Source organism: Scyliorhinus torazame, chromosome 10, assembly GCF_047496885.1.
Source record: "Scyliorhinus torazame isolate Kashiwa2021f chromosome 10, sScyTor2.1, whole genome shotgun sequence".
In the NCBI taxonomy this organism is placed as follows: domain Eukaryota; kingdom Metazoa; phylum Chordata; class Chondrichthyes; order Carcharhiniformes; family Scyliorhinidae; genus Scyliorhinus; species Scyliorhinus torazame.
This window is the reverse complement of record NC_092716.1, coordinates 6,693,186-6,718,133: the sequence shown is the minus strand read 5'-3', so window position 1 is coordinate 6,718,133 and position 24,948 is coordinate 6,693,186. Positions and strand designations below refer to the sequence as shown.

The 24,948-nt window shown below is 49.9% G+C and overlaps 1 protein-coding gene across 4 annotated transcripts in view; it reads right to left on the bottom strand.

The window, feature by feature from the left end:
• Positions 1-24,948, bottom strand: part of LOC140430327 (protein LSM14 homolog A-like) — a 115,469-nt gene that overhangs the window by 57,741 nt on the left and 32,780 nt on the right. For all 4 annotated transcript variants that reach the window (XM_072517774.1, XM_072517776.1, XM_072517773.1 and 1 more), the window contains exon 2: positions 17,603-17,766. In XM_072517774.1, coding sequence (XP_072373875.1) covers positions 17,603-17,766 — 164 coding nt within the window. The remainder of the gene's footprint in view (positions 1-17,602; positions 17,767-24,948) is intronic.

Genomic DNA, 24,948 nt, shown 5'->3' with positions numbered 1-24,948 from the left:
TCGGGAGGGGCAAGTCACCTGCCACGGGAACGGCTGCATTTTGGCAAGCTCTGCGCTACTCATCTTTTAATCCTTTTTAAAAATCCTGATGCACAATTATTTGAGCCTGATGTGTATAATCTATGCTACGTTCGGAGATAATCTTGGCTAAAATTTGGCAATGGGGAGCCGGGTTAAGTACCTTGTTTGATTGAAGTGATCGGAGACAGCCAGGGTAGGGTCCAGCTGGCAGTGATGGTTTCGCTGGTGAGAGGGCCTACGCTTGGCGATGCCGATGACCACCATTGTGACTGAAGTTGTGGACAATAGTCTCGGCTCCCCGGCACAGATTATTGGTGTTCACAACGACGAACTGTCAGATATCCAAAAGAGAATGGTTGAAACGAGCAAGAGAATTCAGTCATTCGAGAGGGCAGTTTCCTCAGTTGGGGCTCACTTCCAGTCTTTGGAAATCTTGCTGCATGGTATGTCGGACATCCTGGTTGATTCGGGGAGATGGAGCAGGACAAGGGGTATCTATGCGCCCCATCTCCCGAGGGGAGGTGGGGATGAATTCCTGGCCAAATTTGAGAACGGGCTGCCGCAGTTTCACAATCTCAGTTTGAAGGTTGGGCTTTTGCAGAGTCCGATGGAGCACAGTGTGACCGGTCTTCGGGGTCTGGGGTCGGTCGCGGACTCCGACCACTGGTCACATGCTGTCTTCGCCTCGATGTTTGTTGAGAAAGATTGGAAGCGTCGGGTCGGTCTTTCACACCCACCAGACCTAGGTTTCTGTTCATCAGGGATTCGCGACAACGACATGGCAGAAGTGTCGGGGCTTTGGTGAAACTCTGGATGGATCCTGGATGTTGCTCGAAGATGCTGTCGTGGTTTTGGCCTTTCCAAGCTCTGTAGGTGGTCCGTAGATGCCGTTCATCATTAATCCTGAACTTTGTTCCCTTCTGATTATATGCCTGATTTTGTGTTATTGTCTTCCATCCGGACACGGTTCCGAGCACATGGGTGTTTGTCACCTGCTATTCTGCAAAAATCCAGCTGCATTGGTTGTATGGCATGAGGGTTGTGCAATATTCACCTAGCTTTTTAAAAATTTAATGTGCTTTAATCCTTGCTTTTACACTGAGGGAGTACATATTTTTTGTACCCTTCACATTATTTATAAGAAGAGTAGCGTCACAGCAGGGTGGTGGGTGGATGTGTTGGTACGGCCTTTGGTGACAAGTATTAATGTCTTGTTTTTCTTCTGTATTTTGGGGATTAGGGATCCACGCTGGTCTCCTATGAAGGTTCAGACAGATCTTGTATCCTGGAAGAAACTGGGTTCCTTTTTATTTCCCGGAGTTGGTGCCTCTGGTGTTGTTGGAGTCGGGGGAAATATGTACGGGTGCACGCCCGGGAGGGTTCAATTAATCCCTCGATATCTGGCCGATCTTGGGTTAGTCTTCTTTATTTACTTCGCTGGACGGATGGCGATCGCAGTTACTTGATTACTTGGCTCATGGAATGTACGGTGGACATATCATCCCGTTGCTCGGGTTACAGTGATGAGGGGAAATGGGTGGAATCTTGTTGCTGGCAGGGCCTAGGTGATGCCTCTGGGGTGCCTCATGTTAGGGTTGCTTGCTTTGTTCAATGTATAAACGTAATGAGAGTATCCTTGAGCCCCTAATCTCGTGTGCTGTTGATCTCAGTATAGTTCGAGTCAGATTAGGGCAGTAGTATGTTTATCTGGGTCAGGTGGAGGAGGGGTGGAGGAGGCCCCCCCCCCCCCCCAAATGGAGTATCTTGTTGGCTGTGGGACCCCCGAGTGTAACTGAGTGCTTCACTTCAGCCTTGTTAAAGTCCTTCTTCAGTCGGAGGTTAGGCTGGATGGAGAAGTAGGTCACCCTCACCCAAATGGTTTTATATAGGGACTTCCAGACTGTCCTTGAGGCTTGGCTCCCCTGGTTGGGTGTGAATGTGCGTGTTACGTGCGTGTGCAGTTTCTTACGAGGTTATGCTGTTCAGTTCCTGGTATCCTTTTTGTGAAAGGGGACATTGATTGACCATGTCTGACGTGTATTGGCCAATCCGGTGTTCCTCCCTCTTTGGGGTTTCCTTTATCTGGGTGGGAGAGTAGCTGATACAGGCTCTGATTTGTTATATTTAATTCTACAGGGTTTCCCTTATCCTGCCCAAGGGGGAAAGGGTCTTATCCCTTCCCAAGATACCCCGTTAATGGGGGTCATGATGACTCCTTTTCTTTGACGATGGGGTTTCCTTGGTGGAGAATTGTTTAACTTTTTGGGTGGAGGGGCCTGAGTGGTGCCTCTGATCTGGCTGGAGAGGAGTGAGCTTTGTTGTGCAGAGTCTTGGCATGGTGTGAAAATCCTTGGCTTCCAGGCTCCAGTATATTAGAATGTACACTGTCAAGCCAGGTCTTGTACCGAAGGCGGTATCCTGTCCTTTCCAGTTTCCTGGGATATCCTTTCTTTGCTTGAAGGTAGGTCTTGTGATGTGGAGTTAGATCCCGATAAGGGATCCTGTATTTGTGTCGCTCTTTGCTGTCCCGCAGAGGGTATGCACCATGGTGCCATGTGCTTACGGCTTCATCCTGTTTTCCTGATATCCCCACTTTTTTGGGCATCCTTTTAGCCCTTAATTTTCTGTATGAAAGGAGATGTCGACCAGAACAATGACAATGATTGGCAATCTGAATCAATTACATGAATATTTGCTAGTCTTCTCTGCCTGCATATGGAATAATGATCATTCTGTACTGTGCTAGATTTTAGGCATTTGTTGAAGTCTTGTGGTTAAATGTAAAATACTACCTCAGAACTAATGTCTTGGCGAATTTATTGTATTTGTTTTGGGGTAAAAGAATCATTGACGAGCTCCTCCAAGACTTCCGGTGGCATTATATAGGGGGACAATGCGCACGTGGGGGCTCCCACTCGAGTACTGCACTTTCTCTTTGTTTCAGGTGGTATTTTATTTTGAAAACCCACATAATTAATGAGATAAGGATCCGATACAAGTGAAATACTCAGAGGTCAGGGGGAGATGGACAGTAGAAGTTCATCAACGGAATCGGAGGCCACTCGGAGCTCGCCGGCGGATAAAATGGCGGAGGCAGCCTCTGGCGCTCCGGCGACACCACCAACGGCAAGTGCTTTCGAGTACTCTGGCGAAATAATTTGATAAACACTGGCCGGCTGTGTCGGAGGGCCTCAGGAAATTGATGGAGGAGGCCTTGGCCCCCATCCAAGTGGCTCAAGAGAAGATCAACGAGACTGTGAAACCCCATGGAGCCACGATAAAAGACATGCAAGTGGCCCTTTCAAGACAGAGTTATCAGATTGCCTCACTGGAAACGGAGATGTCTCTGGTGGCTGATAAGTCACTGAAGGGCAAGGTAAATTATTTACAGAATCAATCCAAGAGGCAAAACTTTCGAACTGTGGGGCTGCCAGAGGGGACGGAAGGCCAACGCCCATGGAGTACTTTGCAAAAATGTTCGGGACAACGATGGGGGCGGGGCGGATTCACGTCCCCTCCAGAGTTGGACCAAACATAGTGTGCACTCAGGCAGAAGCCTTGTCTTGAGGATCCATTGCGTGCAATAATAGCGAAGTTTCATACCTTCAAAGAGAAAGAGCAGGTTCTGAGATGGGTGATGGCGCATTGAGTCTTCAAATGGGAAGGCCACGCCATTAAGTTTTATCAAGACATGGGAGCAGAGCTGGCGAAGAGCGTTGCGTTCAACAAAGTTAAGGCCACCCTGTACAAAAATGGAATCTGATACAGTGTGGTGCACCCTAGGCAGCTAAAAGTGACTTTTGAGGGAAAGGACTACTCATTTGATGCGCCAGGAGAGGCGGACTCCTTTGTTAAGAAACATAGGTTGGGCACGGTGTGATTGAGTCTTCTTGGGTGTTCTGGACAGGCATGTTGAACTGTTGAGTTGTTGGGGTTCCATGTTAATTTTTGCATTTTCCTGTTCTTGTTGGGGTTGAATGTTTACAGTTTGGGCTTCGGTTTGGGGTTTAGTTTTGTGCGGGGTTCGGTTCCGATTGTTTAGAAAATATGTAGCTCCCTGTTGGAGTACAATGGTTTATGGGGTTTTAATATTTTGTTGTTTGTAACCATTTTTCTTCACTCTAGTTGGGAGCCTCCCTGCTAAACCAAGAGTCAGCCAACAAGAGCAGTTGAAGGGTTGACTGCAACTCATTATAGTAGTTTTTTTTAGATAATAAGCTTGGAGTTCTTGTCTTGTTTAGGTTTGTTAGAGGTAGATTTTAGTTGAGTGTTTTCCTTGCTTCTATTTGTATGCGTATTTGGTAATGTCAGAGGACAGGGATGGGGTGTGGGTAGTTTGCTGATGTTGCCTGCAGATTTTTCTTTCTTTAGTCTTGTAATTTGGTTTGGCACCTTGGGTGGGCCTGTTACTGTACATTTTATGTATCTGTTGGGTGATCTGTCTTGGTGGAAATGACTGATTCTGGATTGAGGGGGTGTGGAAGACCCCAATTAGTTTGGTTACCTGGAATATCAGGGAGTTGAAGGGACCAGTGAAAAGGCTCACCGTAAGAGTTTAAATTCCAATGTGGTGTTTTTGCAAGAGATTCATTTGCTGGTCAGGGACTATTTAAGGTTCCTGAAGGAGCGAGTGGGTCAAGACTTTCATTCGGGCTTCGATGGTTGGGCCCGGAGTGCGGCAATATTAATTAAAAGGGCTCGGTTTTCTGACACCAGTATCTTGGCTGACCCCAATGGCAGAAGTGTTATTGTCTGTAGCTCTCTGGTAGGCACTCCGGTGGTTCTGGTTAATACCTATGGTCCAAACTGGGACAATATGAATGTTATTAATAATCTGCTAGTCTCTGTCCCAGATTTGGATTCACATCAGCTTATTTTGGGTGGGGGACTAAAATGGTCTTCTGAAACTTAGTTTGGATTCGTCCAAGCCCAAATCTCTGACTCCATCGGGGGTGGAGCAGATGTTTGTTTGGGGGGGGGGGGGGTTGGCACCACCTTCTTCCCTGTTGAAGAGGACTTTGTCTTCGGCAGGGTCTAAATGGGGTCCCATTCTGGATGGGAAGGTATGGAGCGAGGGGCTTCACAGGGTCAAACACGTCTTCATGTGCTTGGTTAAGTCTGATCCAATTCAAGGCGATGCATCTGCCAAAAGCGAGGATGTGTGGATTTTTCTCTGGGGTGGAGGAAAGGTTTGAGCGCTGCTCTCGGAGGCCGGCTCACCATGCTCATTTGTTCTGATCTTATCCCAAATTGCTACGTTTTTGGGGCTCTTCCTTCACCACCATGTCAGAGACACTCAATGTTGATTTGGATCCATGTCAGCTGGCGGCCATATTTGGGGTACCAGACTCGCCAGTGCTTCAGACAGGGGTGAAGGCGGATGCCCTTGCCTTCGACTCGCTGATGGCCCGGAGACAAGTTCTGCTTGGGTGGAGGTCTTCTACTCAGCCCAGTGTCTTGGCTTTTTTGGGTGACCTCAGGTCTTTTTTACATTTGTAGGTTTAAAAAAAATATTTTTATTAGGTATTTACCATTTTACAATAAATTTTTCAATAAAACGCAAATTAGCCACAGCAGATGATACACAAAAGCAACAGAAGAAAAACCCCAACCAACCATACTGACTCCATCCACCAACAGAAGGAAACCAAAAACAAACAAACAAACGCCAAACCCCCCACACTGCCCCTTTGCAACTGACAGTGACCAATACCCAATGGCTGCCATCCCCTGTAAAACCCTTCAACCGACGCCTAATGGTGAACTTGACTTCCTCCAGGCAGAAGAATTCCATGAGGTCGCCCAATCATACCGAGACGCCGGGCTGGGTAGAAGACCTCCACCCGAGCAGAATTCACCTCCGGGCAATCAACGAGGCAAGGGCAAGGACATCTGCCTTCACTCCCATCTGCAGCCCCAGTGAGACATTTGGAGATGGTTAAGTGCACCATTAGAGAGTTGGAAGAAAGGTTCTACCTAAGGTGGCAGCTATTCATCTTTTTTAAGGAGCTACTAACTCACTGTCAGCTGTTAGGTGGTTTAGTTTAGTTTTTTGGGCTAAAATTAATGTGCATGTTAAAAATTTGTGCTTGTTAGTCTCATTCTTTTATTGTGTAACTTTGGTTAATTGTGCTGTATGGGACAGCACGGTGACGCAGTGGTTAGCACTGGGATTACATCGCTGAGGACACAGGTTCGAATCCCGGCCCGAGGTCACTGTCCATGTGGAGTTTGCACCTTCTCCCCGTGTCTGCGTGGGTTTCACCTCCTCAACCCAAAGATGTGCTGGGTAGGTGGATTGGCCACGCTAAATTGCCCCTTAATTGGGAAAAAAATACAGGAAGATGTCTTACAATACCACGTTAAAGTCCAACAGATATGTTTCGAATCACTGGCTTTCGAAGCACTGCTCCTTCCTCAGGTGAATGAAGAGGTAGGTTCCAGAAACATATGTATAGACAAAGTCAAAAATGCAAGACGATACTTTGAATGCTAGTCTTTGCAGGTAATTAAGTCTTTACAGGTCCAGATGGAGCAGGTTAAAGAGGTGTGAATTGTCTCAAACCAGGACAGTCAGTAGGATTTCGCAAGCCTAGGCCAGATGGTGGGGGTGAATATAATGCAACATGAATTCAAGGTCCTGGTTGAGGCCGTGCTCATGTGTGCGGAACTTGGCTATACGTTTCTGCTTGGCGAGCCGGCCAGTGAACGGAGGTGAGGTGGGGGGAGGGGCTGCGGCCATCTGAGCCTGGCAGAACATGGTCCGAGGGGTCTAGCCGGGGTGGAAAGTTGGGGGGGGGGGAAGGAACCAAGGTTGGGGGGAGGAGTTTTACAAGAGGAAGTGGAGGGGAGGAGTTTTGGGGGGGGGGGGGGGGGGTTACAACTCTTGGGTGTCATTTACGGTACTCTTTGGAGGTTGGATGGCATGGAGTGTCGTCATGGTGTGGGGGGGGGGCTCTATAGGTTAATGGTGGCCATGGGTGATTCCGGACTCCTTTCTCTTTTTCGCCTTTGTTTTTTTTTCCAAGGTGGGAGGGTTTGTTTTATTTGATGCATATATTGACAGTTGGGTGGAGTGGTGGGAGGATGGCATCGTTGTTGATGTTAAGGGTATTGACTTTGTATTTGTTACCGTTTGCTGCCTGCTGGTGGGGTATAAACTCTGAAGGAAAATGTGAAAATGGAAAATAAAAACATTTTTAAAAAAATGTTTCTGCTCGGCGATTCTGCGTTGGCACGCGTCCTGAAGGCCGCCATGATGTGGAGATACCGGCGTTGGACTGGAGTGAGCACAGTAAGAAGTCTTACAACACCAGATAAAAAATATAATAATTGGGTACTCTAAATTTTTTTTAAAAATTGTGTTGTATGATTTTGTTTATTATGGAAACATTTTAATAAACACATTTTTAAAAACTAGCTTCTGCAAAGATACAGGCAGGACTCATATCAGAGAAAAAGACAGTGTGTCCTTTTGGTAGAATTGGGAGTAGGGGGAGGTATGTTTTAGTGCACGCCCGAATGGGCCGCAAACATCGTATCCGATATTGTATTTGGCTGTGTGAGCAACCATTCCACGTGAAGGTGTGCACCATCTTTCCCAGGTTTTCATGACTTTACCCTCTTCTCCCCCATTCTCTACCTCATCTGTCCACTGTTTGTCCATGTATTAACACAAGCACCAAGTTTAATGATTAAGCTGAAACAATGTGTTGGTGTTCTCTGTGCCCATGTACGCAGAAGAATTTATGCTGTGTTGTATCATTTTGTGGGTTTGATGCATTATATGTAAAAATGAAAAATTCCCCCCCAAATATATACACATTAAAAAAACATGGTACTCGGCCCCAACTGCCATCATGGTGTCCTAGCGACTCAGGTATGCAGTGCACAACCAAACCATTAGGATGGATTTTCACAATGGCTGGGTCCTGAAACCGCCCTCAGGAACCCCAGCCCCACAATTTCAGCCACCTTGCAAAAATTCCTCTGTGCCATTCCACTCTGCTTGGATGAATTTCCTGTGCACCCACCACTTCCTCACCCTCATCAACGGTCTCAACACCCAGAAGTAGCTTGCAACCCCAGTCTGAGGCGTTCTACGTCCAAGTCCTCGGGGATTTGTCATTGAGGGTGTAGCATACAGTAGATTACGACGGCTTAGGACGCCCAGGCCACCAAGATTTCTGCAGCCTTCAGGTACCAGTGTTCTATATTTACAGAAGATGTGAGGTTGAAGCCCGTTTCATTCCCGTAGGCAGCTGCTACTTCAGTTTTCTTTGCACTTTAGACCCATGCTCAGTATTTTTGACCGCCAGATGCAGGAAGGGGTAGACAGATTGCAAGACCTCCTTGTTGGCCTGCTCATGGCCCTGGCCTTGGTTCAGGCAGAAGATGGTTGAGAGGATCATTAAACACAAGTATCTGTTTCTTTACAACTGCCACATTTGTGCCTGGACGTTTTTGAAGAGGTAGCTTCGGGTATCCTCTGGAACAATCAAGCCATCCGTGACCAGTAGCCACTGCAGAGCCCAGAGCGCTCGTCTCCCCACAAAATGTTACTGCTCAAAAGGGTCTGTTTTGTTACCGTGCCCCTTTAAGGGACATAGAATTTACAGTGCAGAAGGAGGCCATTTGGCCAAGTGAGTCTGCACCGGCCCTTGGAAGAGCACCCTACCCAAGCCCACACCTCCTCCCTATCCCCGCACCACCACTCTATCCCCTCTCCCCCCACCTCCACTCTATCCCCTATCCCCTCTCCCCCCACCTCCACTCTATCCCCTATCCCCTCTCCCCCCACCTCCACTCTATCCCCTATCCCCTCTCCCCCCACCTCCACTCTATCCCCTATCCCCTCTCCCCCCACCTCCACTCCCCTATCCCCCCCACCTCCACTCTATCCCCCTATCCCCTCTCCCCCCACCTCCACTCTATCCCCTATCCCCTCTCCCCCCACCTCCACTCTACCCCTATCCCCCTCTCCCCCCCACCCTCCACTCTATCCCCTCTCCCCCCACCTCCACTCTACCCCTATCCCCTCTCCCCCCACCTCCACTCTATCCCCTATCCCCTCTCCCCCACCACCACACTATCCCCTACTCCCCCCACCCACCACACACACCCCTAACCCCTCTCCCCCCACCTCCACTCTATCCCCTAACCCCCTCTCCCCCCACCTCCACTCTATCCCCTACCCCCTCACCCCCCACCTCCACACACCCCCTACCCCCCACCTCCACTCAACCCCCAACCCCACACCCCCCACCTCCACACTATCCCCTACCCCACTCCCCCCACCACCCACCTCACCCCACACCCCACTCCCCCACCCCACCTACCCCCACCCCCACCCCCCCCACCACCACACAACCCCTACCCCCCCCACCACCACACTAACCCCAACCCCACACCCCCCCACCCCATCTATCCCCTATCCCCCACCCCCCCACCTCCACTCTATCCCCACACCCCCCACCACCCACTCTATCCCCCAACCCCCTCACCCCCCACCCCACTCTACCCCCTCACCCCCCACCTCCACACATCCCCAACCCCCCCCACCCCACTCTATCCCCACACCCCCACCACCCCACTCTACCCCTATCCCCACTCCCCCCCCACCTCCACTCTATCCCCACACCCCCCCACCACCACTCTATCACCCAACCCCCCCACCCCCACACAACCCCATCCCCCCCACCACCACTCTATCCCCAACCCCACCCCCCCACCTCCACACTATCCCCACACCCCCCCCCCACCCCACTCTATCCCCTATCCCCCACACCCCCCACCTCCACTCTATCCCCTATCCCCTCTCCCCCCCACCTCCACCTATCCCCATCCCCCCACCTCCACTCTATCCCCTATCCCCCTCCCCCCACCTCCACTCTACCCCTATCCCCTCACCCCCCACCTCCACTCTATCCCCTATCCCCTCTCCCCCCCACCTCCACTCTATCCCCTATCCCCTCCCCCCCACCTCCACTCTATCCCCTATCCCCCACCTCCACTCTATCCCCACCCCCCCACTCTATCCCCACCCCCCCACTCTATCCCCACCCCCCCACTCTATCCCCACCCCCCCACTCTATCCCCACCCCCCCCCACTCTATCCCCACCCCCCCCCACTCTATCCCCACCCCCCCCCACACTATCCCCACCCCCCCCACTCTATCCCCACCCCCCCCCACTCTACCCCACCCCCCCCACCCACCCCACCCCCCCCACTCCATCCCCACCCCCCCACTCCATCCCCACCCCCCCACTCCATCCCCACCCCTCCACTCCATCCCCACCCCTCCACTCCATCCCCACCCCTCCACTCCATCCCCACCCCCCCCACTCCATCCCCCACCCCTCCACTCCATCCCCACCCCTCCACTCCACCCCCACCCCTCCACTCCATCCCCACCCCTCCACTCCATCCCCACCCCTCCACTCCATCCCCACCCCTCCACTCCATCCCCACCCCTCCACTCCACCCCACCCCTCCACTCCAACCCCACCCCCTCCACTCCATCCCCACCCCTCCACTCCATCCCCACCCCTCCACTCCACCCCACCCCTCCACTCCACCCCCACCCCTCCACTCCATCCCCACCCCCTCCACTCCACCCCCACCCCTCCACTCCATCCCCACCCCTCCCACTCCATCCCCACCCCTCCACTCCACCCCCACCCCTCCACTCCATCCCCACCCCACCACTCCACCCCCACCCCTCCACCCACCCCCACCCTCCACTCCACCCCCACCCCACCACTCCATCCCCACCCCACCACTCCATCCCCACCCCTCCACCCACCCCACCCCTCCACCCATCCCCACCCCTCCACCCACCCCACCCCCCTCCACTCCATCCCACCCCCCCACTCCATCCCCACCCCTCCACTCCACCCCACCCCTCCACCCCATCCCCACCCCTCCACACCATCCCCACCCCTCCACACCATCCCCACCCCTCCACTCCATCCCCACCCCTCCACTCCATCCCCACCCCCCACCCACCCAACCCCACCCCTCCACTCCATCCCCACCCCTCCCACTCCATCCCCACCCCTCCACACCATCCCCACCCCTCCACCCCATCCCCACCCCTCCACACCCATCCCCACCCCTCCACCCATCCCCACCCCTCCACTCCATCCCCACCCCTCCACTCCATCCCCACCCCTCCACTCCATCCCCCACCCCTCCACTCCATCCCCACCCCCTCCACTCCATCCCCACCCCTCCACTCCATCCCCACCCCTCCACTCCATCCCCACCCCTCCACTCCATCCCCACCCCTCCACTCCATCCCCACCCCTCCACTCCATCCCCACCCCTCCACTCCATCCCCACCCCTCCACTCCATCCCCACCCCTCCACTCCATCCCCCACCCCTCCACTCCATCCCCACCCCTCCACTCCATCCCCACCCCTCCACTCCATCCCCACCCCTCCACTCCATCCCCACCCCTCCACTCCATCCCCACCCCTCCACTCCATCCCCACCCCTCCACTCCATCCCCACCCCTCCACTCCATCCCCACCCCTCCACTCCATCCCCACCCCTCCACTCCATCCCCACCCCTCCACTCCATCCCCACCCCTCCACTCCATCCCCACCCCTCCACTCCATCCCCACCCCTCCACTCCATCCCCACCCCTCCACTCCATCCCCACCCCTCCACTCCATCCCCACCCCTCCACTCCATCCCCACCCCTCCACTCCATCCCCACCCCTCCACTCCATCCCCACCCCTCCACTCCATCCCCACCCCTCCACTCCATCCCCACCCCTCCACTCCATCCCCACCCCTCCACTCCATCCCCACACCTCCACTCCATCCCCACACCTCCACTCCATCCCCACACCTCCACTCCATCCCCACACCTCCACTCCATCCCCACACCTCCACTCCATCCCCACACCTCCACTCCATCCCCACACCTCCACTCCATCCCCACACCTCCACTCCATCCCCACACCTCCACTCCATCCCCACACCTCCACTCCATCCCCACACCTCCACTCCATCCCCACACCTCCACTCCATCCCCACACCTCCACTCCATCCCCACACCTCCACTCCATCCCCACACCTCCACTCCATCCCCACACCTCCACTCCATCCCCACACCTCCACTCCATCCCCACACCTCCACTCCATCCCCACACCTCCACTCCATCCCCACACCTCCACTCCATCCCCACACCTCCACTCCATCCCCACACCTCCACTCCATCCCCACACCTCCACTCCATCCCCACACCTCCACTCCATCCCCACACCTCCACTCCATCCCCACACCTCCACTCCATCCCCACACCTCCACTCCATCCCCACACCTCCACTCCATCCCCACACCTCCACTCCATCCCCACACCTCCACTCCATCCCCACACCTCCACTCCATCCCCACACCTCCACTCCATCCCCACACCTCCACTCCATCCCCACACCTCCACTCCATCCCCACACCTCCACTCCATCCCCACACCTCCACTCCATCCCCACACCTCCACTCCATCCCCACACCTCCACTCCATCCCCACACCTCCACTCCATCCCCACACCTCCACTCCATCCCCACACCTCCACTCCATCCCCACACCTCCACTCCATCCCCACACCTCCACTCCATCCCCACACCTCCACTCCATCCCCACACCTCCACTCCATCCCCACACCTCCACTCCATCCCCACACCTCCACTCCATCCCCACACCTCCACTCCATCCCCACACCTCCACTCCATCCCCACACCTCCACTCCATCCCCACACCTCCACTCCATCCCACACCTCCACTCCATCCCCACACCTCCACTCCATCCCCACACCTCCACTCCATCCCCACACCTCCACTCCATCCCCACACCTCCACTCCATCCCCACACCTCCACTCCATCCCCACACCTCCACTCTATCCCCACACCTCCACTCTATCCCCACACCTCCACTCTATCCCCACACCTCCACTCTATCCCCACACCTCCACTCTATCCCCACACCTCCACTCTATCCCCACACCTCCACTCTATCCCCACACCTCCACTCTATCCTCGTACCCCCACCTAACCTTTTTTGGACACTAAGGGCAATTTAGCATAGCCAATCCACCTTACTTGCACATCTTTGGACTGTGGGAGGAAACCGGAAGACCCGGAGGAAACCCACGCAGACTCCACACAAACAGGGACCCAAGCTGGGAATCGCACCTGGAACCCTGGAGCTGTGAAGCAACTGTGCTAACCACTGTGCTGCCATGCTGCCCACAGATTGTTTGTTAGTTTATTTGTTTAACTATTGTACTCAAGAGTTTACACTGGTGGTAGATTAGAATGTTTAGGACCTATAAATTGGTCATGTTTCGGGCAGTACGGTGGCACATTGCTGCCTACGGCGCTGAGGCCCCAGGTTCGAATCCCGGCCCTGGGGTCACTGTCCGTGTGGAGTTTTCACCCCCACAACCCAAAGATGTGCAGGGTAGGTGGATTGGCCATGCTAAATTGCCCCTTAATTGGAAAAATGAATTGGGTACTCTAAATTTATAAAAGAGAAAGATTGGTCATGTTTGACTTTGTGAGGAAATCCAAAATGCAGTATAGATTTGAGTGTTGGTCTCCTTGCCTGACAAAGTCAGAAGCTCATCAATAACCAGGAAGCACATTTAACTAACTTGGAGACGGATTCGAGGACGGTTCAGGAGAAACTTTTACACTCACAGGGTAATGCCTAGAACTGGAAAAGGATGGCTGCGGCCAAAAACGTCATTGTATTTAAAATAAGTGAAGAGGGAACTCAGTCGGGCGCATACCTCTGCCATGCTGTGTTAACTCAACATGACTACAATTATGTAGCTCTTCCTGGAGACACTTGGCAGCCTGGTTGATGCTCTGCTACCCACAAATCTGAAAATACAAATCTTTTTATTAAAAGCCTCCCTCTCATGGAGGTGGCTTCAGGTCAATCCACATTCAACAAGCTGCTCTGAAATCTCTGCACAGTCTGGCAGCTGTGAAAAATTCCATCACAGCAGCTGAGACAATCTGTAACATTCAAAATCAAACAACCAATAACGTTCGAACAAAGACACGAGGCAATTCACCTGAAAACCAACGCCAACAGATCCTTCAAAAGAAACATTCCAGAATCAAAAACTAATCAGTTAATCCCTGGGCCATACCCTTTATACCAAGTTTCATTGAAATCCAATCACTATCCGTCAGCAAACAATATATCTCAAACCAGAGTAACTGGAACAAAAACATTCTCTCTGCAAAGTGTGTAGTCGGAGGGTTGGAGCTCCAGAATGGTAGGGTTTTCCGGTATGGGGCTCGGTCTGGGGTTTAAAATAGTTATGCCAAACTTAGACGCTTTGATTTATTCTAATTCTTTTAGAATAACGGTTAGCATAACATTGGCAGAACCATCCGACGTCAGTGATAAAAATTGCTGTCGGATGGTTGCCAGTGCAGTGCAATTGTCCGCTGAAGTTAACTGGACAACCGTGGCCAAAATCCTTAACCTGGGAACACCCCAAATCAGATGCCGAGCAGCAGGAAGTATGGGCCATAATCTTCATTGGTAGAGGTAAAAAGTAATACTTGGAAAGGCAATAACCTACATAGAGATATGGACCAAGAGCTTGAAAGTGGGATTGGGCTGGCGATTTCTTTCAACCAACACATAGGCTATACAACTCAGAAACAGGCTCTTCAGCCCAAACAATCCGTGCTCCGCGTAGGTGTTTATGGTACATTTGAGCGCCCCCCCCCCCTCCGCAGCTAAATCTAACGTTATGAGACACGTTCTCCCTCATAAACGTGTCTCGTTCCCACTGAAATGCACCTATGCCGTCCACATCAACCACTGCAGGTTTAGTGAGTTCCACAGTCTTACCACTCTCGGGTTGAAGTTCCTTCTGAATTTCCTATTGGATTTCTTTGTTACTATAATGGAGATGGGCCAATTGGCCTCCTTTTTGGTTTCTCAGTTAGTATACCTCCCACAACCCCAGTCGAGGGCGGTCACCACATAAACCTTGACCACTTAATAACTGAACACCAGGAGGTACAGTGAAGAAGTCTGAAACACAATGCTGGTCTGGAAAAAAGGCGAAGTGGTGACATAAATAGATATTTAAAGGTTGACACATCTACCCTGCGAGCGAATCCAAAATTAGGGATCATTAATGTAAGTCACGAATAAATGAGTGAAGGACCTAGAGAAAAATCTCTTTCGCCAGAAAGTGGAACTTCTGTGCTGCCATTAGCATGGTTGAGGTATGTGGTATTTAAAGGGAAACTAAGTAATCACATGAGGGAGAAAGGAATCTGTTATGTTGATGGGTTGAGACAACATTTTTTAAACCATTCTTTTGGGAATCATGGAATTGGAATTATTTTCCATGCATATCTTAATCAGCGACCTTCAGAGAAGTCACAAGTTATCGCTTTTGTCTAGGAATTGGCAGAGAACATTTCTCTTAATCTAATATTAACCCAACTTGGAAGTGTACAGTTACTTAAATTATAATGAGGATGCAGCTCCTCTCCATTCCCACATCAGTCTCACATGAAAAAATTACTCAAAAACTTCACAAATTCACAGATGAACTATGTTTGAGGGGAACAAATTCACTGTGAGCAATCCACAAAAAAATCTTAACAGACCACATTTGGTTTTTTCCACTGCATTTAACAACATTAAGGAATAAATATGAAGGGCGTAGATTGATTCCATTGGCTTTACGAAATACACTAAATTTAAAGCCAAGTCGCAAAAACCTTTGTCCCAGAATTTGATGCCTGTTTTGACGCTGCTGACAATGATGCCTCAAGATGGCACTGATGCAGCTTCTATCTGTGTAAATTCACAGGCGGTGGTGCAGTGGTTAGCGCTGCTGCCTCACGGCACTGAGGACCCGGGTTCGATCTCGGCCCCAGGTCACTGTCCGTGCGGAGTTTGCACATTCTCCCCATGTCTGCACTGGTCTCACCCCCACAACCCAAAAGATGTGCACAGCAGGTGGATCGGCCACGCTAAATTGCCCCTTAATTGGAACAAAATGATTTGGGTACTTTACATTTTTTTTAAAAAGAGAAAACCAATCCCTGCTGTGAAATGGACCTGCAGAGGCCAGGATGGACCCAAATTCAATCTCAGACCAGTGTTTACTTTTGCTGTCTCAAGCCAGGGTGACACAGTGGACAGGATATCTGGTGGATAGTAGGCCAGGTCAGTTTAAGATGGCTTTCACCACATGTGTTTTCGCTGCCTCCACTCATGGACAATCGTGCCACAAGTTTTTAAACCACAAGTTATACAGTCAACTGTCACCCGACATCACCATACCTAACTAGCACTGACCTCAAACAGTTGCATTAAAATGTATTAAGGGCAGCACGGCGGCGCAGTGGGTTAGCCCTGCTGCCTCACGGCACCGAGGTCCCAGGTTGATCCCGGCTCTAGGTCACTGTCCATGTGGAGTTTGCACATTCCCACCGTGTTTGCATGGGTTTTGCCCCCACTACCCAAAGATGCGCAGGCTAGGTGGATTGGCCACGCTAAATTGCCCTTAATTGGAAAAAATGAATTGGATACTCGAAATTTATAACAAAAAGGAAAAAGAAAAATGCTGTATTAAGTGATGAGTGCCAATTTACATATAGACCTTGCTCCCCAAAAACGTTCCTTCACATTATGAGTGGCATAGAATAGTCATCATGGACACAAACCTCCACCTGACATGCGCAAAATATCTCAAGGGCTTTCCTAACTCACGCCGAACGTTTTAAAATGACCTTCGATAAATAACCTCAATTAGCTGGGAGAATTGGGAGGGAGGGGAAAGAGGAGTAGTAGGTGCGAACAGTCAAGATAAACCTATTTCTCACTGTCCAATGACATTGACTAGAAGCGGACTAGAAGCACGTTACTGCAATTTTCACATTCCTAAAAAAATGAGTTTCCAATCTGAAACAGTGCAGAAAAGGAGTCAAGATTTGTTGCGTGCTTCGTGTGGTGGGGCAAGTTAATAATCCTGTTGTAAATGCAGATAAGGAGAAGGAAGGACTTGCACTGTCTGACTAAATATAATATAATCAGAATGCCCAAACATGTCTTTCTGGATTTGTGGGAGGAAACCGGAGCAGCCGGAGGAAACTCACGCAGACACGGGGAGAACGTGCGGACTCCGCACAGACAGCAACCCAGGCGGGAATCGAACCCAGGACCCCAGAACTGTGAAGCAACAGTGTTAACCACTGTGCTACCCTGCTAAAGAGCCTGCTGGAACTCACTGCACAGTCTCACCTCAGCAACAAAGAGGCTTAGTCCTGCCAACTTACCCTAAAGCCACCAGCTCCTTGCTGGGGTGACCCATGAGCACAAATCTCCCAATATGACCATCTGCATGTGGGTGCTTCTCGGTTTATTTGCCCAATTCGGTCCTCAGTTCATGACTGCATACACTTCAGTACACTGCCAGTGCGAACAGGAAACCCAGAAAAGAGTACCCACCCTCCGAAGTCACAAATCTCAATCTGGAATACAGCAGCAACATCTTCCCAACAAGTCACCTCGGCTCACCTGAACAATAGCAGGATCCTGAGGCAGAGAACACTGAGGCTTTGGCGGCTCACATACTGTGAGGTCTTTGATATCACTGCCCCGAAATATGATGTACTCAAATACTTCATCACGTGGTGGTATTGGTCTGTCTGTAGGCCTATCCTCAGTCCCAAAAGAACGAACTGCAAGACAAGACAAGGTCCATTACACCAGAGCTTTTCACACCATTTACAGTACAAAGTTAAAACAAATAAATTCTTGGACAAATAGGTTTAGTTTCCAGACAACACAAAAGTAACATATTGTTTATGCCAGAAATCTGAAAAATCAGAAAATCCTGGACCTCCTCAGGTCAGGCAGCATCTGGAGAGAAATAGAGTTTAAGCAGTCTAACAAATCAATTGTAATGAAAGAGCATCAACCTGAAACATGAACTGTTTCTCTCCCCACATTACGCATTAATGGTCCGTCAACATTTGCTTCAAGTGTGCTGCAACAACACTCAAGTCTGTGCATATGACTCCTTGGGCACTTCATGATTCAAGTCAGTGAATGTTCACAAAGTCCAAAGATGTGCAGGTTAGGTGGAGTGGCCATGATAAAATGTTGCATGTTCACTTCTAATTTAATCCCTAATGGAAGGGCATTCTTCAACCCCAGGAAAGAGGTTTGTATGCTTTGAGCACAATTGTGATCACAGAATAGAATCAGAAAATCCCTACAGTGCAGAAGGAGGTCATTCGGCCCATTGAGTCTGCACCGGCCCATTGAGTCTGCACCGGCACAAGGAAATAGCTGATAATTTAGTGTACCTCATTCTTTTTTTTCCAATTCAGGGGCAATTAAGCATGGCCAATCCACCTACTTTGCACATCTTTTTGGGTTGTGGGATGAGACCCACACAGACACAAGGAGAATGTGCAAACTCCACACAGACAGTGACCCGGGGCTGGGATTGAACCTGGGTCCTCGGTGCCATGAGGCAGCAGTGCTAACCACTGCGCCACCCTGCCGCCTCAAAGTTAAACACTCTGCCAAGAGGCTTTTGCATGACCAGAAATGAAGGTTGTGCTGCGCCACAGAACTTGGAAGGAAAGGAAGGAGAAAGGAGATAAAAAACCAAATTCTCCAACTTCACACTCCCTGTCAATGTGGTGGTTATATCACGTGCTGGTGAAGCTATGGAACCAACAACACAGAGCACAAGCGTTGAAAATTCTGGGAAAAACCTTTACTGGTTTTAGCAAAGTGACTAGTTTCAATCTTGGGCCAGACACCAAAATTCTGGTATAATCTAGGACAAGACTAAAATTTCATTCTGATCTGGTTGGATGCAGAGCTGGGCTGAGAAGTGGCAGATGGAGTTTAACCCTGAAAAGTGTGAGGTTGTCCATTTTGGAAGGACAAATATGAATGCGGAATACAGGGTTAACGGTAGAGTTCTTGGCATTGTGGAGGAGCAGAGAGACCTTGGGGTCTATGTTCATACATCTTTGAAAGTTGCCACTCAAGTGGATAGAGCTGTGAAGAAGGCCTATGGTGTGCTCGCGTTCATTAACAGAGGGATTGAATTTAAGAGCCGTGAGGTGATGATGCAGCTGTACAAAACTTTGGTACGGCCACATTTGGAGTACTGTGTACAGTTCTGGTCGCCTCATTTTAGGAAGGATGTGGAAGCTCTGGAAAAGGTGCAAAGAAGATTTACCAAGATGTTGCCTGGAATGGAGAGTAGGTCTTACGAGGAAAGGTTGAGGGTGCTAGGCCTTTTCTCATTAGAGCGGAGAAGGATGAGGGGCGACTTGATAGAGGTTTATAAGATGATCAGGGGAATAGATAGAGTAGACAGTCAGAGACTTTTTCCCCAGGTGGAGCACACCATTACAAGGGGACATAAATTTAAGGTGAAAGGTGGAAGATATAGGAGGGATATCAGAGGTAGGTTCTTTACCCAGAGAGTAGTGGGGGCATGGAATGCACTGCCTGTGGAAGTAGTTGAGTCGGAAACATTAGGGACCTTCAAGCAGCTGTTGGATAGGTACATGGATTACGGGAAAATGATATAGTGTAGATTTATTTGTTCTTAAGGGCAGCACGGTAGCATTGTGGATAGCACAATTGCTTCACAGATCCATGGTCCCAGGTTCGATTCCGGCTTGGGTCATTGTCTGTGCGGAGTCTGCACGTCCTCCACGTGTCTGCGTGGGTTTCCTCCGGGTGCTCCGGTTTCCTCCCACAGTCCAAAGATGTGCGGGTTAGGTGAATTGGCCAATGATAAATTGCCCTTAATGTCCAAATTGCCCTTGGTGTTGGGTGGAGGTGTTGAGTTTGGGTAGGGTGCTCTTTCCAAGAGCTGGTGCAGACTCAAAGGGCCGAATGGCCTCCTTCTGCACTGTAAATTCAATGATAATCTATGATTAATCTAGGACAAAGGTTCGGCACAACATTGTGGGCCGAAGGGCCTGTTCTGTGCTGTATTTTCTATGTTCTATGTTCATGACCTGTAACATTTTCTTGGTTAAAGTAGACAACATTTTGATATCCCAGTTACTAAGAATAAAGCCACAAGAGTACTGTTCTAAACAAAAGTAAATTTTACCATGAAAGAGTCAGCAATGAGTCCAGATGATCCATCTTATATTTTAACATATACAATAATTAACAGGAGGTAAACATTGACAGGCAAACTATAGTCAAACACCTCGAACTGCATACTAAACGACAGGCCACATGAATTTTCTCAGAAACTCACCGAGACATCAGCAATCATAGTGTGTCACAAAAATTCTTCAAAATTCGTAATTCCTCACCAAGGAATACAGTTTCTATCTTTCAAGGATCATATACTGGTTTCCCTCAAACAGCAACTCCAACTCAGACTGCCCTAATAACTGCTCACCTCCCAGTTGCTCAATCTCTTCTCCAAAGACTGCATTCCATTGACTCTAGCATCTAAATCACTGGCACAATGCCAGCTCTCTACCTCTTACAGGCTCCTCTTTATCCCAACTGCCAGCTTTTCAGAGCTCGCAACAAATCATCAACAAGCTCTCAACACTCCAGTTCCTCGGAGCACAACACCATTTGCCCTGGGCCTCTCTCTTCGCAGCACAGAGCTCCCAATGTGGAGTTTGCACATTCTCCCTGTGTTTGCGTGGGTTTCACCCCACAACCCAAAGATGTGCAAGAAATCCCAGCCTTTAAAAAAAAATAAGTTTAGTGTACCCAGTTCATTTTTTCCAATTAAGGGGCAATTTAGCGTGGCCAATCCACTTACCCTGCACATTTTTGAGTTGTGGGGGTGAAACCCACGCAGACACGGGGAGAATGTGCAAACTCCACACGGACAGTGACCCAGAGCCAGGATCGAACCTGGGACCTCGGCGCCGAGAAGCAGCAATGCTTTTTAAAAAAAATAAATTTAGTGTACCCAATTCTTTTTTTTTTCCAATTAATGGGCAATTTAGCGTGTTCAATCCACCTACCCTGCACATCTTTAGGTTGTGGGGGCGAAACCCACGCAAACACGGGGAGAATGTGCAAACTCCACACGGACAGTGACCCAGAGCCGGGATCGAACCTGGGACCTCGGCGCCGTGAGGCAACAGGGCTAACCCACTGCACCACCGTGCTGCCCCCGTGAAGCAGCAATGCTAACCACTGTGCCACCGTGCTGCCCTTGAATCCCAGCCCTTATTGACAGCACAGAGCTAATGACAGCACTTCAGCTGCATACAGCTGATATTCCTCTTCATCTGATCCAGACTAAGTAACCCGTTAACTGATCCATGTGATGTATTAATATTTCTAAACACAGAACTGTCAGAATTCCATTTAACCAGGTTGGGTACACCCTATACCTTAAAAAAATGTGACAATCTCCTGAACCTTAAAAAGTTAGAATCTCCAGTTATCCACAGATCACCCCACAGGTGCAAAATAACTGTGGCACCACGCCCAACACCAAAGAAATATAGGTTTCATCACACCGCAATGCTATAAAATTGCTCCAAAATCTAACTGCTTCCCTGATTTCTTTTGGGAAGGATACCTGCCACCATTACTCAATCTGGGTCGATATGCGACTTCAGCAAAGCACTGTGGGATTGAATGCAAACAGCCCAAATAGTGTGAAGTGTGAAAAGGCAGCAAAAGACTTCAGTTGCAAGTTATACAGGACATAGACAGGCTGATGAAATGGATTGAAAGTGGCAATTTAAATTTAATGCAGAGAAGTGTGAAGTGATAAATTTTCGAAGGTAAAACAAATGAAATTTAAAATAAAGGATGCAATTCTAAAAGAACAAAGAACAAAGAAATGTACAGCACAGGAACAGGCCCTTCGGCCCTCCAAGCCCGTGCCGACCATACTGCCCGACTAAACTACAATCTTCTACACTTCCTGGGTCAAAGGTAGTTCGTGCAGGACAGCACTCAGGGTGGATATGCAGAAATTGTTGGAAGATGGTAGGCTAGGTCAAAAAAGCAACTAAAAACGCAAATGGGATTGAGGCTTTATAAATAGAGGCATACAATGCAAAAGCCAGAAAATGACAACTCTTTTTCAATAGTATTGCATCCATTTCTGGGCACCACACTTTAGAACAGTTACGAAGTCATGAGAGTTTGCAGTAAAGATTCCGGGAATGAGAATTTATGGATATTCTTGGAAAAGGTTGAGAGGAATAAAATGTGAAAATGCTGGAAATACTCAGGTTTTGTTTCTCTCTCATACAGATGCGGCAGAGGTTGGAGTCTGTGACCTTTCATTATAATTAAGTTTCCTTCTCAACTTTAATACTTTAAATCTGGTAAAGAAAATTATCGAGGGATGGACAGAGTAGAGAGAAACTGTTCCTATTGGTAGAAGAGTTGAGAAACAGGGCACATGGGTTTTAATAATAATAATCTAATAATCTTTATTAGTGTCACAAGTAGGCTTACATTAACACTGCAATGAAGTTACTGTGAAAATCCCCTAGTCGCCACACTCCGGCGCCTTGTCAGGTATACTGAATGGCAATTCAGAATGTCCAATTCACCTAACAAGCACATCTTTCGGGACTTGTGGGAGGGAATCAGAGTGCCAGAGGACATCCACGCAGACATGGGGAGAAGGTGCAGACTACGCAGACAGTGACCCAAGCAGGAATCGAACCCGGGACCCTGGCGCTGTGAAGCAAGAGTGACAACTACTGTCCTATCATGCTGCCGGGCTTGTATGCTGGCAAAAGAACCAATGATGACTAGCTAAATCTAAAGTGAGTGGTGAGGAATGGAATGTTTGACTTCAAAAGGGTGATGGACACAGACTCATCCATGGCTTTCGAAAGAGAATTGGGTAAGAATCTAAGGAGAAAATAAACTGCAGGGCTACAGGTCAAGAGCGCTGAAGCGGGACGAGTTTGCAGACACAATCGGTTCAACATCCAGTTTCATAGTCAATCTAATGATTCATAAGAGTAGCGGTGATGTCATGGTAACATTACTGGACTCGTAATCCAGGTCCAGGCTAATCTCGCCATGGCAGCTGCCGGAATTTAAAACTCTAGTTTTCTCAAGTGGAGACAATGAGTTGTTGGGTTTTCCTTTACCTTGCAGCAACTCTGCACGGTGAAATCTCAATCAACAGAATTAAAATTACCAAACATCTAGCTGCAACATGGTGACTGGCAGGGTTTGATATCTCGTCTTCAGTTCAGTGATTTGGACAATGCAGCATCCTCTCCAAACTGTAAGATTCTGCCCCAACCTCCCATCCCACCGGCTACTGCAGGTCGGAACAGATTTCACCCCTTCCATTTCCTGCCTCTTAATAGGTGGACTGCCAATCTTTAAGCAACACAAGATCAGCAGTAGGCCATTTGGCCCTATGAGACTGCTCTGCCAATCAATTAGATAATTTCTTTAAAATGCAATTTTGCGGGATGGGGCGGCCATGGAGTGGTCACGATTTGGCAGCTCCCGCTCGAGGCGGCGTTTTTGGTCCTTTTCCCCGTTAGCTGGACGGATGTTTTGGTGGAGAAAGGTGTAGAGGTGACTGAAGAAAATTACACTCCACTGGTGGGGCTGGTGGATGGATCCACGGAGCAGAAGTGGGTTGAGAAGAAGGGAGCAGTTGGAGCAAGAGAATCTACGTGTGCCACAGGTCAAGATGGCAGAGGGTAAAGATGGCACAGATCAAAATGGCAGAGGGGCTGGTTTAGCATAGTGGGCTAAACAGCTGGCTTGTAATGCAGAACAAGGCCAGCAGCACGGGTTCAATTCCTGTACCGGCCTCCCCGAACAGGCGCCGGAAAGTGGCGACTAGGGGCTTTTCACAGTAACATTGAAGCCAACTTGTGACAATAAGTGATTATTATTATTATTATTATTATTATTAAAGGGTCAGCCATGCCTGCCCAGTGGACAACGGCGCAGCTGGTGGACTTCTTAAACGAGAAGTTCAGCCAGGAGAGGAGGGAAGCCCAGGACGACCTGGCCAAGGCGGTGGAACCACTAAACGCGGGAATTGATCATGTGCACAGAGGCTGGAGTCCCAGGGTCAGGCCATTTGGAAAGTGGAGGCGTGGTGGAGCATGAGGAGAAGCTTACCACATTGGCGGAGATTGGGATGATGCGGGAGACCCAGAAGCAGCTAATGGAGAAGGTGGAGGCCCTGGAGAATCGCTCCTGGAGACACAACCCAAGAATCGTGGGGATGTCTGAAGGCATCAAGGGAGCGGACGCCGGCTGGTATGAAGCCAAGATGCTGGAAAGGCTGATGGGGAGAGGGCCTTCGACCGGCCCCTGGAGGTCAACCAGGCGCTGATGAGGAAGCTGCAGGCGAATGAGCCACCGAGTGCGATGGTGATGCGGTCCATCGATTCCTCGATAAGAAGATATTGAGGTAGGTGAGGTAGACGAGGAGGTGCACCTGGGAAGGCAACGAGCTCTGGGTGTACCAGGATGTAGGTATGGACCTGGTGAAGAGGAGAGCAAGGTTCAATCAGATGATGGCTGCCCTCATTAAGAAGGGGGTAAAGTTTGGGATGTTGTACTCGGCTCTCGTCTGGGTGACTTTTAGCGGCCGAGAACATTATTTTGGGACACCAGAGGAGGCGACGGAGTTTTCCAAGAGACAATGGACTGCCAAGAGAAGATGGACATTGAACTATGGAGGAGGAGTGAGGAGACGTTTGCTTTTTCTGTCATTTTTTTCCTTTTTGTTTGTTGGTTGATGGAGAACTTCTCTCCTTTGGGATGTTTTGTTGTGTTCGGTGGTGGGATGTTTGGGGAGCCGTTGAGGGTGAGTGCAGATTTTTCTTCTTCTGTTTGTCATGAGAGTGTCCCTTTGAGAAATGTTTTGGTCTTATCACATGGCTTCA